This window comes from Chelonoidis abingdonii, chromosome 10 (genome assembly GCF_003597395.2).
Source record: "Chelonoidis abingdonii isolate Lonesome George chromosome 10, CheloAbing_2.0, whole genome shotgun sequence".
In the NCBI taxonomy this organism is placed as follows: domain Eukaryota; kingdom Metazoa; phylum Chordata; order Testudines; family Testudinidae; genus Chelonoidis; species Chelonoidis abingdonii.
Genome location: NC_133778.1, coordinates 62,751,612 through 62,767,441, shown reverse-complemented (window position 1 = coordinate 62,767,441; position 15,830 = coordinate 62,751,612). Strand labels below are relative to the sequence as shown.

Sequence of the window (15,830 nt, the reverse complement as noted above, 5' to 3'; positions counted from 1 at the left end):
ACCTTGTTAATCTTTTTTAAACTTTTTCCCTTTATTTTTTAGTAGTTTACATTTAACACAGTGCTGTATTATATTTGCTGGTTTTTTTTTTTTCTTTTTTTGGTTTCTGCTGCTGCATGATCGCATGCTTCCGGTTCCAAATGAGATGTGTGGTTGGACTGCTCAGTTTGTAACTGAGATTCTTCTGTATTGGCAAAAAAAGAAATTTCCCGATCACACAGCAATTGTACCTTTTTCTTGTAGTATACAGTACTTATTTTCAAGCTTGGTTATGAAAATAGTTCTCTCAGATTTGATTTATGCTACCACTCATTGAGTGGCTAATTGCCTTTGTGATAGCAGACAAGTTGCAATTAACTGTTTAAAGTTGAGAATCCAAATGTGTATCAGGATATAATAAATCAAAGGTAAGTAAATTTGAGGTCTTAAAGGAGGTCTTAACATGTTACCCATACCATTTCTATTTGAGACTTTGGTAAGTACTGTAATTTCTCTAGTAGGTCTTGACAGTAACTTATTTTTTTACATTTCAGGCATACCTTCAGCAGGCCCAAGAACTGGTTATACTTGAAACAATAATGCTTCAAACTTTAGGTATGTTATTTTAAATGGCATCTAGCCTGCACAAGAATATGCTCTGCATGCAATCAATTGAATGTACATCCATTACAGTGGATCCTCAATACCATTGACCTTTAGCAGACCTTTTCTGTTGCAGTTTACTTTAACTGAGAAAAGGATATTTGCATTGGAAGCATGTATGCTACATTAAGTTGGACAAATATAAATAGCTATTGTTGCCACACTTCGGGAGGTTACAATATACTGTGCCTTTTCAAATAGGTTTGACACTGAAACCAATATCTGAACACAGATCAATGCATGATAGCATTTTTGTTTAAGTGTGTAGTTGTGTAGAACTGTTTAGTAAGAAAAATGAAGCTGCGAGATGACTACAGAATTGTATCTGATCTAATATTCTTAAAGTTGAATGCTGGTAATGCTGTGGATAAAGTCTATTTAAAAAAAAAATTCAGAGAATGAGTGATCTTTTTAATAACCTTTGGCATTTCAAAAATTGGACAGTTATTTTTAAATACAGTCAATATTTGGGTTCAGATTACATTTATAAACTATTGTAGTGTCATTTTTGATTTATCACCAGAGCCACGTAGAGAAATATTAACTTAGCCACGTAAGGTTACATGCCACACTGAAGTCTGCAGGTCTTTTCAAACAAATGATAAAAGCTTTATACCAAACTCTGTGCCCCCTTTTGGTTTTTGTGCTTTATTTTTATAACAGAGGAAAGTAATGTAATTGACACAGTCAGAATTGTTCTTAGTGACATCACCATTTGCAGAATCATTTCATGTTACAGTTTGAAACTTAAAACTGTGTTCTTGGCTGCAACGTGTATGTGAATTTTTCATTTTAGCAAATGAGACCTGACTTAATAAAAGCCATAGAAAGCACATTTTTTTACTGGTTTTATTCCATATCATTTGTACAAAAGAATTGTAAAATAAGGGTTAAATCCTATTTCCCTCATCTGGCTTATTGACATTAGGAAGCACTGTGATGTTCATCGGCTGCAGAGGGTGGGGTTTGATACATGGTAGATCTTTCTTTTGTACAAATACAAATGTACTGCAGTTTCTGAAACATATTCTTAATTTTTCAGGTTTTGAGATTACCATTGAACATCCACATACAGATGTTGTGAAATGTACGCAGTTAGTGAGAGGTCAGTGATCTTCAATAAAATGATTTATGAAGTGTCTTCCCCAGTGTGAGTAAATATAATTGGCACACCTTTTCCCCCCAGTTCTCTGTTACCCAAAGAGCACTCTTTAAACTGATGTATTTCAGATTACTAAAAGCCAGATCTCGAAAATTCTCTTTAAATGTTGATGGTCTGCATAATTCAGAAAAATATGCGATTTCCAGGATGTCTACCAATTGTTAGTCCTGTCCCTTACTTTGTTTCTGTCACTCTTCACTTCTCATTCCATGGCCCTGTCATCTCACTCTTTCCTTCAATTCTATCACCTGACAGCCACAGGAGTAGTTATAAGTGGTCTCCTGTGGCTGATACTTATATATGGAAGAAGCAAGTCCTTGGGATTCCTCATTACTTTATTTTACTCCTGCCCTTTTCCAGAACTGCCAAAAGATATTTGGGATGGCAATTCATGATTTCATTCATAAACAAGTGCTTTTCTTATACTATCTGCTGCAGAATTAAATACATTAGAGGGCTAGTTAGTTTGAATCTGCAGCTTTCTACAAATAAAGTTCTTCTATCCATGCAAAAGCATCTTGTGTCAGTGTTGAATTCTGCTTTGTAAAGGCACACATCAGCAAGCAGTGACTGGCAGAGTACATAAGGAAGTCTGCCACATGCAGACACTTTGGGAGAGATGTGAACGATACTATAAATAAGAACAATATCTCTGTAATCTGAAAGCTGTTTTATTTGAATTGGAGTAGTGTTGGCAAGAAATGAAATAACCTATGTTCAACCAGTGATTGCATCCTTATGTAACTTTTTCCCACTAGCCTGGCTATAGATAATAGGCTATTATTCTTTATAAGCCTTTTTAAGAAAATTTTTGCAGGAGATTATACCATAGTCCTGTCTATTTTCAGAACGAAGTAACAAAGATAGAGTTTGAATGGTTTTTCGATATATAGTATACGAAGAAATTACTTGGATAAACTCACTATACATATACTTATTCTTCTTGTGCAGGTGTCTGGGATCACCTGCATAGTTAGGGTTGCATTTTAAAAAGGCGCACAGCTGTTTTTCTTTTAAAAATAAGGACCACTGCTATGACTTTTTTGCAAATTAAAATTTATTTTGAAATTGGGATGTGGCTGAAAATTTATGTTGGCGGTCCTGTGTCTCAATGATAGACTCCTTAAAAGATTTATATCAGTCTATAGAAAAGTAGCTGGAAGTAGATTCTGGTGCAATTGATAGGTTTTGTGTGTGGAGTTTTTTTTACCCATTTAGGGTAATTTTTAATTGTTACTTGCATAAATAAAACTTGCATATGACTTGGACATATGCAAGCCTGAATGTGTGTATCTAGCTCCAGTCTTTTCCAGCCGATGAAATCTACATCAGGAACTACATTTTTCTATTACTTTATCCTACAATGGAGGAGTTTTTTGTGAGCAGCTGTTAAATAAAATCTTAATCAGCAGCTTCACTTCTTCTCTACCCAGCCTGTCTTCACTCCCTTTAACCACCTTTCTGCAAACTCCCCTTTTATGTAGCTATCCTCTTCTGATACAGTCAGCTATTACATCAGACTTTCAAAATGAATAATGTTTCAGGGCTGGGGGTGGAATTTGGTAATGGGTGTGTGTGTGTGTGTGTGTATGGAAGGATGGATTGAGGGAATCAGAGTTAAGGTTGCAATGTATAGTCTGTGCCATGTGATTGTAAGGGGTGTGGTTATAAGCAGAGTATATTCTGTGAGGTGGCTAAACTTTACATTTCTTTGCTTTTTTTCAGATGTATTGTCTGTCTGTGTAGCAGCAAACTTTATGTATTGATGGTGTAAATATTCCTTATGAACATGTTGATGTTTAATGCTAGTGTGAACTTAACATTAAGGGTATTTTGTTAAACTGCATTTAAATCATACTAAAGTTTAGGTGTGAAGACTCCAGTTATACCCGAAATCCTGTTCTGATCTCGCCACACTAGACTAGATGAATATGAATTATACTAACCAGATCAGGATGAGTTTGACACAGTGGGATTGTAGCTTGATATATCTAGTGATGAAAAGTGCTAAGAGCTAGATATATTGCATGATCCCAGTTTAACATAATTTGGTATTTATTCTTTGACACCACAGTGTGGTGTTCTGTGGTGGATAAATGCTAAGTTTAGACATTGAAAACTGATGTGTCTAGCACTGAATACAAACTATTGTATGCTTGGTGCTAAAGGGGTGGGATGGGAGAGATACAACAATAACTTGATCTGCCAGAGGCAGCACCTTATCTTAGTTAAGAAGCATTGTCTCCAGGAAAGCCCTTTCAGAATATTGTAAGTACAAACATATCCCTATTTTGGGGATGTACTGTCCACCCCATAGTAAGACCAATAACTTCCTAGAAAGCTCTCTCTATTGGGTGGTGGGGAAAGAGGGGCATTGACAAAAACTTCTAGTAGCAAGGTTAGCTGAGGCATATCCATACATTTGCCTTCCACAGCAGCCACCAGAGCAGCCAGACAGAATTCTCTGGTACCTCAAAAAAACAGTTACTCACCTTCTCATAATTGTTGTTCATATCCATTCCAATCAGATGTGTGCGCACGCATGTGCACGATGGCCGGAAGATTTTTCCCGTAGCAGCATCCGTCGGGTTGGCCTGGGCGCCTGATATAAAGCCCTGCCAATCCACCACCACCCCTTCACTTCCTTCTTGCCGGCTACTCTGACCGAGGGGTAGGAGAATGGGTATTAGAATGGACACGAACAACACATCTCGAAGAACAACAGTTACAAGAAGATGAGTAACCGGTTTTTCTTCTTTGGGTGCTTGTTCATGTCGATTCCAATCAGGTAGTAGCTGGGGTCGGAGCTGTCCACTGACTGGAGTACTGCTCTACCAAAGGCCACATCATCTCTGGCCTGCCTGGTAATGCATAGTGTGCAGCGAAAGTGTGTAACGATGACCACGTCGCCACCCTGCAGATGTCCTGGGTGGGGACTTGAGCCAGGAAAGCTGTTGATGAAGCTTGTACCCTTGTAGATTGCGCCATTATTGGGGCGCTGGGATTCCTGCTAGATTGTAGCACTCAGTAATGCAGGCCACAATCCATGATTAAATGTGCTGTGTCGAAATAGGCTGGCTCTTCATCCTGTCTGCTACTGCGACAAAGATCTGTACTGACTTCCTGAACGGTTTCATCCTTTTGATTTAAAAGGCCAGCACTCTGCAGACATAGTTTGGAGCCTCTATTCCCTGGTACTCGCATGAGGCTTGGGGTAAAAAACCAGGCGGAAAATGTCCTAATTGAGGTGGAACTGCAACACCACCTTTGGGAGGCAAGCCGGATGGGGCTGAGCTGAACCTTGTCCTTAAAAAAAAAAAAAAAAAACACACCACGATGTAGGGCGGCTCAGACATCAGAGCCCTAAGCTCAGATATTCTCCAGGCTGAAGTTGTTGCCACCAGGAACACAACCTTGTAGGAGAGGTAGAGCAGGGACCATGTTGCTAGAGGATCAAAGGGATGCCCCATGAGCCTAGGGCGGACCAAGTTAAGGTCTCAAGCAGGAACCAGTTGGCGGACATGCAGGTACAACCTGTCGAGGCCCTTCAGGAAGCGACTGACCAGGGAGTTAGTGAAAACTGAGCGGCCCTGTATACCCGGGTGGAAAGCCGAGATGGTAGCCAGGTGTACTCTTATAGAAGACAAGGAGAGACCTTCCTGCTTTAGGTGGGAATGGTAATCCAAATTCTGGGGCATTGAGGCTAGCGCCGGGGGAAAGTCATGCTGAGCTGACCAGATGGAAAATCTCTTCCACTTTGCCAGGTATGTGGCCTTAGTGGAGGGTTTCCTACTGCCCAAGAGAACCTCTCTGACTTGTTCGGAACAGGAGAGCTCAAATGTATTCAGCCATGGAGCCTCCAGGCTGTGAGATGCAGCGATTGCAGGTTCAGGTGCTAAAGCCGCCCATGATCCTGTGTGAGAAGGTCCGGGAAGAGCAGCAGGGTAATCGGAGCTCCGACTGACATGGCTGGGAGAGACATATGCCAGTGCTGGTGGGGTCAGGCTGGTGCTATGAGAATGACCTGAGCCCGGTTTCTGTGGACCTTTGTGGACGAGCGGTATGGGTGGGAAGGCATATAGAAGCAGTCCATCCTGTCGTGTTTCCCCGCGCCCCCCCCTCCCCCAGGGACAGTCTCGATTTCGTCTCATTCAGTAGGAGGCCCAGATTCTTGAAGGTGGCTCTGATGAATGCCACCTGAGCCCTGGATCAGCCTTTGATCAGCCAGTCATTGAGGTATGGGAAAACCTGTATTTGATGTTTCTGCAGACAGGCGGTAATGACTGCCGTGCACTTGGTGAAGACTCGAGGTGCTATTGACAGGCTGAAAGGGAGGACAGTACATTGGTAACGGGAACCATTGACCACAAACCTGAGGGGAATAGCGGGAATAGAAACCCTTACCCCTGTGTTTCAGTGGAACCTCCTCTTGAATGCGGAGTTGTTCATGAGAAGGGTCCCTGAAGAGGGACGAGGAAGAGGGGTGGAAGGGCAGGAGGGCACAGAATTGGATGGAGTGTCCCCTCTCTACTGTGCAAAGCACCCAGCGGTCCGAAGTTATATGGGACCATGCATGGTAAAAAGGGGATAGTCGGGAGGAAAAGGTAAGGCAGGGTGAATCCAGTCTCTGGTTTGGTGCACCATCCTCGACTGCACCTTCAAAAGGCCGGTTTAGGGCCAGAGGGTGGTTTGGGCTGGCCTTGATTAGCGGAGGGATGTTGCCTTCTCCTACCGCTCCAGTTGCTCCTCCTAGAATTGTCCTGGTGGTTCTGCTGCTGGAACCTTTTGAGGAGGTTGTGGGCGGAAGTGTGTCCAGTGGGTGGCAGGGATATGCAAGCCCAAGGATCTGAGGTTGGCTTGGGAATCTTTTAGGCTGTGTAGCCATTTGTCCGTCTTCTCTGAAAACAGTGTCTCACCCTCAAACAGGAGGTCCTGAATTGTTTGTTGGACTTCGTAGGGTAAACCTGAGACTTGCAACCAGGCCGCCCACATAGCCAACCCTGTCGCCATGACTCTTTTGGCAGTATCTGCAGCGAAGCATGAGAGACTAATTTCCCTTCTTTCACGAAGGTGGTGAAGTCTGACCGAGAGTCCAAAGGGATGAGCTCCGTGAACTTAGCCATGGAAGCACAGGTGTTATAAGAGTACCTGCTCACAATGGCCCACTGGTTAGCAATACGGAGTTGTAAACCACCACTGGAGTAGATTTTTTTTTCTACCCACAAGGTCCAGGTGTTTAGGATCCCTATTCTTTGGGGAAGGACCTTGGAAACCTTGTCTCTCTCACTTGTTAGCCTCATCAATGACCAGTGAATCCGGAGGCAGGTGAGAGTAGAGATGCTCAAAGTCTCTGGAGGGGATGAAATACCGGTGCTCATTGCGTTTGGCAGTGGGTGGTGGGGATGCCGGCATCTGCCATAGAGTCTTGGTGGTGTCCACCACCATCTTTATGAGGAGTAACACTATCTGTGGATGCCCTGAGGGAGCTAGGATGTCCACCATGGGATTTGTGTCCTCAACCACCTCCTCGGCCTTGATGCCCAAATCTTGGGCAGCCCTGCAGAGCAGCTGCTGTAGAACTCTGTTGTCCTCTAACGCAGGAGTTATGGACATCCCTGCCAACGCTTCGTCCGGCGAGGAGGAGGAACCATGTGCCAGTGGTGGAAGCTCCCTGCCGTCTGCCCCGGACGGGTCACGTGACTCCCAGGGCAGCGTTGGAGGAGGTGGTGTTGATGCCGGCCATAGGCATGGAAGTCAATGTCGGAATCAGTCTCACAGTAGGGAACTGCATCGGCATGCTTAGGGGAGCCGCTGGGGTCCGGGGGACCGGTATGTTGCCATCGCGAAGGCCAGTACCGAAGTCGGAGTTGACAACGGTGCCAGAGGGGAAAGGTGTCAGGACCGTAGGTGTTGGGTGCGTATGCACAGCAGAAGGCAGCACAAAAGTAGTGGAGGTGACTGAAGACATTGCTGAGTGTAGGCCCTGGTGATAAGCCCAGGGAGTCCAGAAGGACCACTGAGGCAGGTTTTGCCACTGCAGAGGCCACACCTGATGTTCCTTTCTGTCTCTGCCTGACCTTGCTCTATGGCTTCAGCTCCTGCTTGAGCGATAGGAGTCAGGCTCTGACTCCAAGGTCTCAGACACTGAAGACCACGGAGGAGCCGATCCTCAGTGCCTCGAACATCGAGAGCTCAGGGAGTGAGAAGGCTCTCTGTCGGAGCATGTAGGTGCCGATGGACAAGGCGAAGGGTCAACATCATAGCAGGCTTTCCCTTAGAATCCACTGGAGTACAGGGTGCTGTCAGGTGGAGGAGATCTCTGGCGGCCTGGTACGCTTCTGTTGTGGATGGAAGCTGAAATTGCTGCGTAGGCGCTGAAGATGGAGGTGGAGCTGGACTCAACTGCCTCACCTGGACAGGAGTCAACACGGCCCCGGAAGGAGATGGCGAGGAGTGGCCCACCTGGGGTCGCACTTCTTGAGGCTTAGCTGGAGGAGAACGGTCGTCCGGCTTTTTCTTCTTTTGAGGCACTGGAGAATGGGAGCGGTGCCTACTATCAGATGGCCCCCATGAGGAGCCGTGGTGGTGCCGAGCGTCCCTGGAGGAGTCCTCCCTTGGTGCCAAGGCGCTCCGCCGTAGGGGTTGGGTCTCTCGAGCCCGGGTCAGAATTGAGACAAAAGGTTGCCTCCAGGAGGATCACCTTCAGCCACTGTTCCTGTTCTTTGTGTTCTCAGGCGGAATGTGCAACAGATCTTTCAATGATCTTTCTGATGAGTCTCCCCCAGGCACCTAAGACACAACGTGTGGATCACTCTTAGGCATGTGCTTGACACAAGCCATGCAGTGTTAAACCCTGGGGACCGCAGCATGCCACAGGGCCGGAGTGGGGGTGGGATGGACCCCAACTACTATACTACACTAAACTTTTAACTGGAGTACTACTAACAACTAAATAACTATATACACAGAAACTTGAAGAAATTTGCTGAGCAATAGCCAAGGGAAGTTCCAGCCACTGTCACTGGCAGTAAGAAGGAAATGAAGGGATGCCAGATAGGCAGGGCTATATATTAGGTGCCATGAGGGCATGACTCCAGGGGGCGCCCAGGCCACCCCGACAGATGCTGCTAAGGGAAAATCTTCTGGCCATCGTGCATGTGCACGCACACACCTGATTGGAATTGACATGAACAGGCACTTGAAGAAAAACTTGTTTTGCCTAAAACTTAATTTCTAGTAACATGTCTCACTAAAGATGACAGATTCAGGGGGGACAAACATGGTTTAAGAAATGCCTGTCTTGTAACAACAAATTTCCTATCTCAGACTCGTACTTGTTTTCTTAGATGCTTGGGTGAAGGGGACTTTGCCAAGTCTCTGCCACATCTGCCTTACTCAAGAATGGAGTTTCAAGTCTTATCCATGCTGATGGAGGCCCTGAGCTTCCTTCTTTGGGGAGAAAATACCCAAACACTAAAGAGTTTTTTAATCCAGTGGAGAAAGACATAAGAACCACCAGTGGCTAGAAGCTGAAGCCAAACAAGTTAAAAGTAGAATTAGGCACTCAGTTTTAATTGTGAAGGTGATTAACCACTGGAACAAATTGCCAAGGGAAGTGGTGGATTTGCCATCTCTTGAAGTCTTCAGATCAAGAGCGGATACCTTTCTGAAATATACTTTAGCCAAACAGCAAGTGATTGGGCTCAGTACAGGAGTAAATGGGTGAAATTTTAATATGCAGAAGCCCAGATAAGATGATCTAATGGTGCCTTCTGACTCCAAAGATTCACAGATTGAGAGAGTTTAAAGATCCAACCTTAGAATGTCTAAGTTTGGGGCTAAGAAGGTATGGACATTCTGGTAGGTGGAAGATGGGGGACATCAGACTGATCCAGATCATTCTTCATCAGTGTTAAGAGACTGACAAGAAAGAGGAGACAGGCCCACAATTACCTATGGAGTCTGGAGACAGTGTATCTGTAATGATCTGGTAGTAAGAAGTTCCCATTCCAAGGAGACTCTGGTGTTGAAAGGGAAATTCATGTTTGTAGTGGCAAAAATGAAGTTATTGGCTCCTGTGCTAGCTGAGAGATCAGAGGTGAGAGAATATTCCTCTTTCCTGTTGCTGAGATTACCACCTCAGCCCTTCAGTTCTTGGTGTCAGTCCAATCTGGTGTTCAGAGCTTAGTTCTGATTAACTTGAAGGGGCAGGAATTAGTGCACTCATCCCCATCTCAGGGACCTTTCTTGATGCACCTGAGCAGAAGCCCCTCACCAGTTAACCCTTTATCTACGCTGGGACATAAGATTCTCCTGAAAATGAACATTGGGAAGCAGGGACTTTGGTTTGACCTTGATGCCTTATGGGAGACCTGCAGCTGTTTTACCTCCATTGCCGGATATCTTGGGAGAGCCATTGTCCTTACTCTACTAATGTGAAAACTGTCCAGTCAAAGTCTGTAAGCCGTCCAAAGCACCAGTATAATCTGCTCAACTGTGGTTGAATCTGACAGAGAAAGTGACCCTGTAGAAGAGGAGGCAGATCCAAATATATATATTTTCCAGAGGATGTCATGACCAAGACAATTCAGCTGATGTTATGTGAGGTAGGAAGATCTTAAGTAAATAATATCCTGTCACTAGTAGAGGAAACACTCCCATTCTGAACCTTGACCTCAGGTTTCTACAGTCCTCTTCCAAAGGTCTAATAGTCTTTGGCAATCAGACAAGACTATTCTCAGTAGTTTGAGCATTGGCTTGCTAAACCCAGGGCTGTGAGTTCAATCCTTGAGGGGACCATTTGGGAATTGGTCCTGCTTTGAGCAGAGGGTTGGGCTAGATGACCTCCTGAGGTCCCTTCCAACTCTGATATTCTATGATTCTATTCACAAACCTTAACCCTTGTACCTGGGCTTCTTCCAGTCTTTCCCCTACGTATTAGGTGTTCATCAACACAGTCTGCTTCCTAGGGTCTGTTTGATCTTTTCCCTTTGACCAGAGGATTCTAATAGCTCTTCGTTCTTAAGTGCAGACTCGCCCATCTGGGTCCATCTCTTTCCAGGGATTGCTTGAGTATCTTCCTCTCCTTGGGATACCAGCAGAGCTGCCCTACCCAGTTTCTGCTCACCAAGTAATCCTTCTTGCAGTGAGTCTAGGTAGCTTTTATACCCTGATTGTCCCAGGAGGTTGTGCTCTCTCTGGGGCCATAAGTTTCCTAAATGTCTGAGTCCTGCTAACAAGCAGGCTGGTGGCACCTACCCTTAAGGGGATCAGCACACTGAAATTTTCTGAGAGTATAATTAAATACTAATAAGATCTCCCCAGAAGCACTGCACCTTCAGTTGACCTTGTCTTCAGGAGAAGGCTCATAGACTGAACATTGGGAACCACATCAGGTAGACAGGGTTCCTGTGCACATTAACAATTGATTCAGTAATCTGATCCTGCCAGGGGTTTATGGAAGACCCTGAACTCTTGGAAGGTAGATTAATTGTACCAGGTCCTGCCTTAAGGGTTTGATTACTTATGTCAAGTATCCAAGCCAGGCTTTTATGGTCGGTTGTGCAACGAAGAATTACATTAGACAGCTCTGCCTCTGAGTGATAAAGAATGATAGGAAACACATTCTGGAAGTCATATTTATCTGCAATCAAACAGATGAGTAGTAAACTATCATGATCTCTTGATTTGCTATGACTTAGACAAGGTTATTGCCTTGACACGCCTTCTACTTTTTTGGCACATTTCTTAAATAATCCCTGATCTGCTTTAAAGGGTTAGTTAAGGGTGGACTACAAGTCTTTAACTAGGTTTCTTTGCTTTAGTAAGATGTCACTAAGCTGCGTTAAAGTTTAGATGAATACCTTGGACAGTCTTTCCCTGTTGTGGCTTTGGTGTGTTGAGCTAAAACACTTGTATCCTGGTCTTTGGTAATCTTCATTTGATTACACAAGTATGTAAATAGAATAAATTTGAAATCTTCGTTACAGAAGTCTGTGTAGTGCTGTGAGTGCAAGCATTCCTTTAATGTGGACTTACATTGAGGCTGAAATGTATAATTTTCAAATTGTGATTTTTTTCCTTAGTTTCTTGTTGTTCAACTTACCATTTTGTTTTACATAATTTTTTAAGTAACAATTCCATATTTGACAACTATCATTTGTTACACTGGTAGCTTTTGGCAGCCCACTCTTTCTTGAATATAAAGTCATATTGATGAATTTGTGGTATTTCACCTTTCTTTAACTCAAATATCCTTCAGCAGAGTTTCAGTATTGTATAGAAATCTGAAGATGGCTTATTCTCTACATTGACAAAAAGTGTAACAAACTGCAATCTTGTTTAACATTTCTGTTTTCAGTTATGTTTCCTTATGAAAGTGTCCCCTTTTTTTGTAGTAGAGCCCTGAATATGCTTTCCTGTGTCTTTTTGGGAAAAGTTACCAAAGAAGTTTAATTTTGAGAAAATAAGTTTGCCACAGAACTACCATAGATTGTAAAAGCTAAATATGTAGTACAATTCCATCAAATATCAGTTTGTTTTCTATCATTGTGGATTAGCAAAATACATGTGGCGAAAGATGTCCTATTCTCTTACCACTTCTGTCAGATTCACTGATGTCATCAACAATGAGTTATGGCATTGCCCAGCCCTAGCAAAAGGCATAAGCCTGGTTTATACATTTGTATCTTTATTATCAGCAGTAATTGGAAACAGAATTCAATTGGATTTTGATAAAATGATAGTGTGAAAAGCTTCCCAGATTGCTAAATTTGAAAGCTACTGCTACAATTTTTCTTTTTCAGACAGACTCCTTAAAATAAAAGAATAGAGGTTTGTGACAATGCTCCCTTTGACATAAGATCCAACAGTACATTTTCTCCAGGTAGCACTGATTTCAAGTGGTAGTATCAAAGTAAGAAAATTCAATGAAGGCTACATTCAATCTTCAGTTAAGCTCATTGTGCCCAGACATTCCATCTTATGCATTTTAAGAGTAAGTGCTCTCATCTGAGTGAGGACCGTGGGGGGTTGGCAGATAAGGGCCAGAAACTTGGTGGTGGATAGGCCCCAGGGACATCATAATCAGTCTTTGGTATATTGAAGACTTGAACTTAAATGACCTTTTTTAATGAGTTATAAATTTGTTAAAATCTACGTTGAAGCCTCTGATGTAATCAAGTGTTTTGTTCCATGCTTATGAGCATTACATTTTGATTTAAAGAAGGTGTATAAGTGCACACAAGCTAATTTAACCCTTAAACTGTCTAGTTCAGGAATTAGTTCTGTTCTAGGACTTTCTTGGATAATTATGGGTTACTGGTGTTACTTTTTCTCAGCTGCTCTGTGTCCTTTCAGCTGGAGAAGAGCACTGATCTCTGGCCTGAGCTTTAGTGCAGCTGGCTCTCTGTTCGACTGTTCTGCTGAGAGAGACCCAGCTGTGGGGAGGGTTGTGGGAAGGAGCCATCTAGAACTAACGTAGGGAGGCAGGCAAGCACTAGAATTGGGGTGGAAGGTAAGAGAGCCGCCCCTCCACCCACGCTGTCTTAAATTTGGGAGGGCTAGGGAGTTGCAAAGGAGACTTCCCTCATTTTGTGGCTCAGATGGAGACAGTTCAAGAGGCAGAAGGATCAACATACTCTGTACAGTAGGGAAGGTTGATGAACTGAATGACTTGCCCATCTCCGAGTCTAGCTCAGTGAGGATAAGTAAACCTGTCCTCAGATTTACTTTTACAGGCAGCTTAATGTATCTTATAAGTGTTCTCCATATCATTCATTTTGAGGTTAAAGCATTTTAATTTTGGAATGAAGCCAACGCTTAGTGTAGATTGCTAATTTTTCTTCAATTTTTTTTTGTTACAGCAAGCAAGGATTTGGCACAGACATCCTATTTCATGGCTACCAACAGGTTGTTATCCTGAACCTCTTTGTTGCACTGTTGTAGCACACTATAGCTTCCTTTACTGCAGGGTCCCCTCCATGTGTCCTACCCTTGTTGCAACAGAAAACTGGGCCATCTACAGTGGTGGTACCTTTCTGTTTGCAGTGCGGTGTATTGTTCAAGGGCCTTGTGGCACAAAGGGGTTAAATGCACAATGAGAAGTGTAGTGGTGCTTTCTGATGACATTTTCTCGATTTGTGAGTGCATAAGTCTAAAACTGGTAGCCTGAATAGCAGCTAAAGATTACAAAGAGATAAACTTAACCTAGAAAGTCGAGCATCTTGGTAAGTACAAAGCTATTTCTAGTTTACACTTATAGTTAATGGCAATTTTTTCTTAATTTAAATACATTGATCCAATCCTAATTTTATGAAACTGTAGTCAGCCTAAAAACTCTTAAAATTACCTAATCTTCTTTCCAGGTAGACTAGAATTAGTCTAAGTAATGTTTGTCCTTCCAGAAGCAGTGTTTGTTTTTAACATGCTTTTTTAAAAATCTTAGTATTTATGTGAAATTGAAATTGGTTGTCCAAATGCAGAAGAGTAAATGTATCCAGCTATTCTAGTGCAGAAGGATGAAGTTTGGGAGTAGATCTGTCTTCCATGTGTTCTTTGCAAAATTAGTTTGAATTTAATGTAATTCTAGTACATGATTTTGTTAAAATCTGTTTGTATATGTAATGTTTGTTTGAGGGGACCCTAACCATTTTTGGTGGTCCCTTTATTATGGGATAGTTTCTTGTTTGGAAGAGTTTTGTTTACAAAAGCTGTTAGAATCACTGAATCTGAACCAGCATACTTATGCTACTACTAGCTGGAAAATTGAAATGAGAGGAGATTTGTATCCTAAACCTGGGCCTACTCATATCACACAAGTGATTCTCTCAACCTCTAGGGAACTGTTGGGTATCCACAGCTGCTGGTTTGATATGCAGTCTCAGTAATGAGCTGTATTAATGACTTCACTGTGGCTGAAATTTTATCAAGCATGTTATGTTGAATTTTTGGCCCTCTTTAAAATTAAGTAAAATGTCAATAGCATGAACTCAGGGATACTATATTTTTATTTTTACTCTTGTTAAAAGCAAATTAAATTTACCAGATAAATGACCTGCCTTTTTTCAAGGTTATAAAATAATTTCAGAATTTAATCAGAAGCATGTTCCATGATTTAATGTTTAATATCAGTTTTGATATAAAACCTTATGCTATATCTTAGTGGTTGACTTGTTTGGGTTTTTTATTTTACATGTTTGAATTCTCTGCAACAGCCTACACCTTACTACCTTCTGTCTTCAGTACAAACCCACAGTGATAGCATGTGTGTGCATTCATTTGGCATGCAAGTGGTCCAATTGGGAGATTCCTGTATCGACAGATGGAAAGCATTGGTGGGAATATGTTGATCCTTCAGTTACTCTGGAATTGCTAGATGGCAAGTAGTATTGCCTTTTTATTTCTTTTAAATGTCGTGACCTTGTTCTTGTAGTTCTGCTATTGTTTCAGCTAACATTTAACTCACCTCCAACTACTTTAGGTCGTGGGTAAGGAAAGCCCTTGAACTCATGCTTAAATAACATTGACTTTATAGATGAGACCCTCACCCCTGCTCTGATCATGTAAGCCAGAAAAAAGGACCAGAGCAGAGTAAAGGGACTGTGTGAGCCCCACATCAGCTGTGGGAGAATTCTCTTGGCACAGGAATTGGAAGATGGCCATAAGGTGGGCTCTTCTGAGAACTCCCTCGCAAGATTTGGCATGTGGACCATGCTAGGGGCAGGGCCTTCACATGCAATAGTGCAGCTCATAGGACAGCCTGGGGAGACTACCATAACTCAAATGTGCTTTCAGGGCTGTGTAATTAGGCTGGGGGCTTCTTAAAAGCCATGAGAGTCTCACCTTTTGTGGGTTGCAAGTTCAGCACATGCTTAAATTGTTTGCTGATGTGGGATTTTAAATAATCATACTGAAAAACTGACGTTCTCATAGTTTGTGCTGCCTTAAGATGGCAATTTGCTTCATTTCCACCCACATTATTAGTCACTAAAGATAATTTCTTTAGGATTATAAGATTGATGTGGGA

At 42.7% G+C, this 15,830-nt stretch overlaps 1 protein-coding gene across 8 annotated transcripts in view; it reads left to right on the top strand.

Annotated features, from left to right (window-relative positions):
• The window catches only part of CCNT2 (cyclin T2), a 42,619-nt gene that overhangs the window by 17,934 nt on the left and 8,855 nt on the right, over positions 1-15,830 (top strand). For 7 of the 8 annotated variants that reach the window (XM_032782512.2, XM_075070256.1, XM_032782504.2 and 4 more), the window contains 4 exons: positions 534-594; positions 1,685-1,747; positions 13,669-13,714; positions 15,019-15,182. In XM_032782512.2, the coding sequence (XP_032638403.2) occupies positions 534-594; positions 1,685-1,747; positions 13,669-13,714; positions 15,019-15,182 (334 nt within the window). Of the gene's footprint in view, positions 1-533; positions 595-1,684; positions 1,748-12,642; positions 12,801-13,668; positions 13,715-15,018; positions 15,183-15,830 lie in introns of those variants that run through there. The other variant, XM_032782528.2, reaches the window with a different exon arrangement.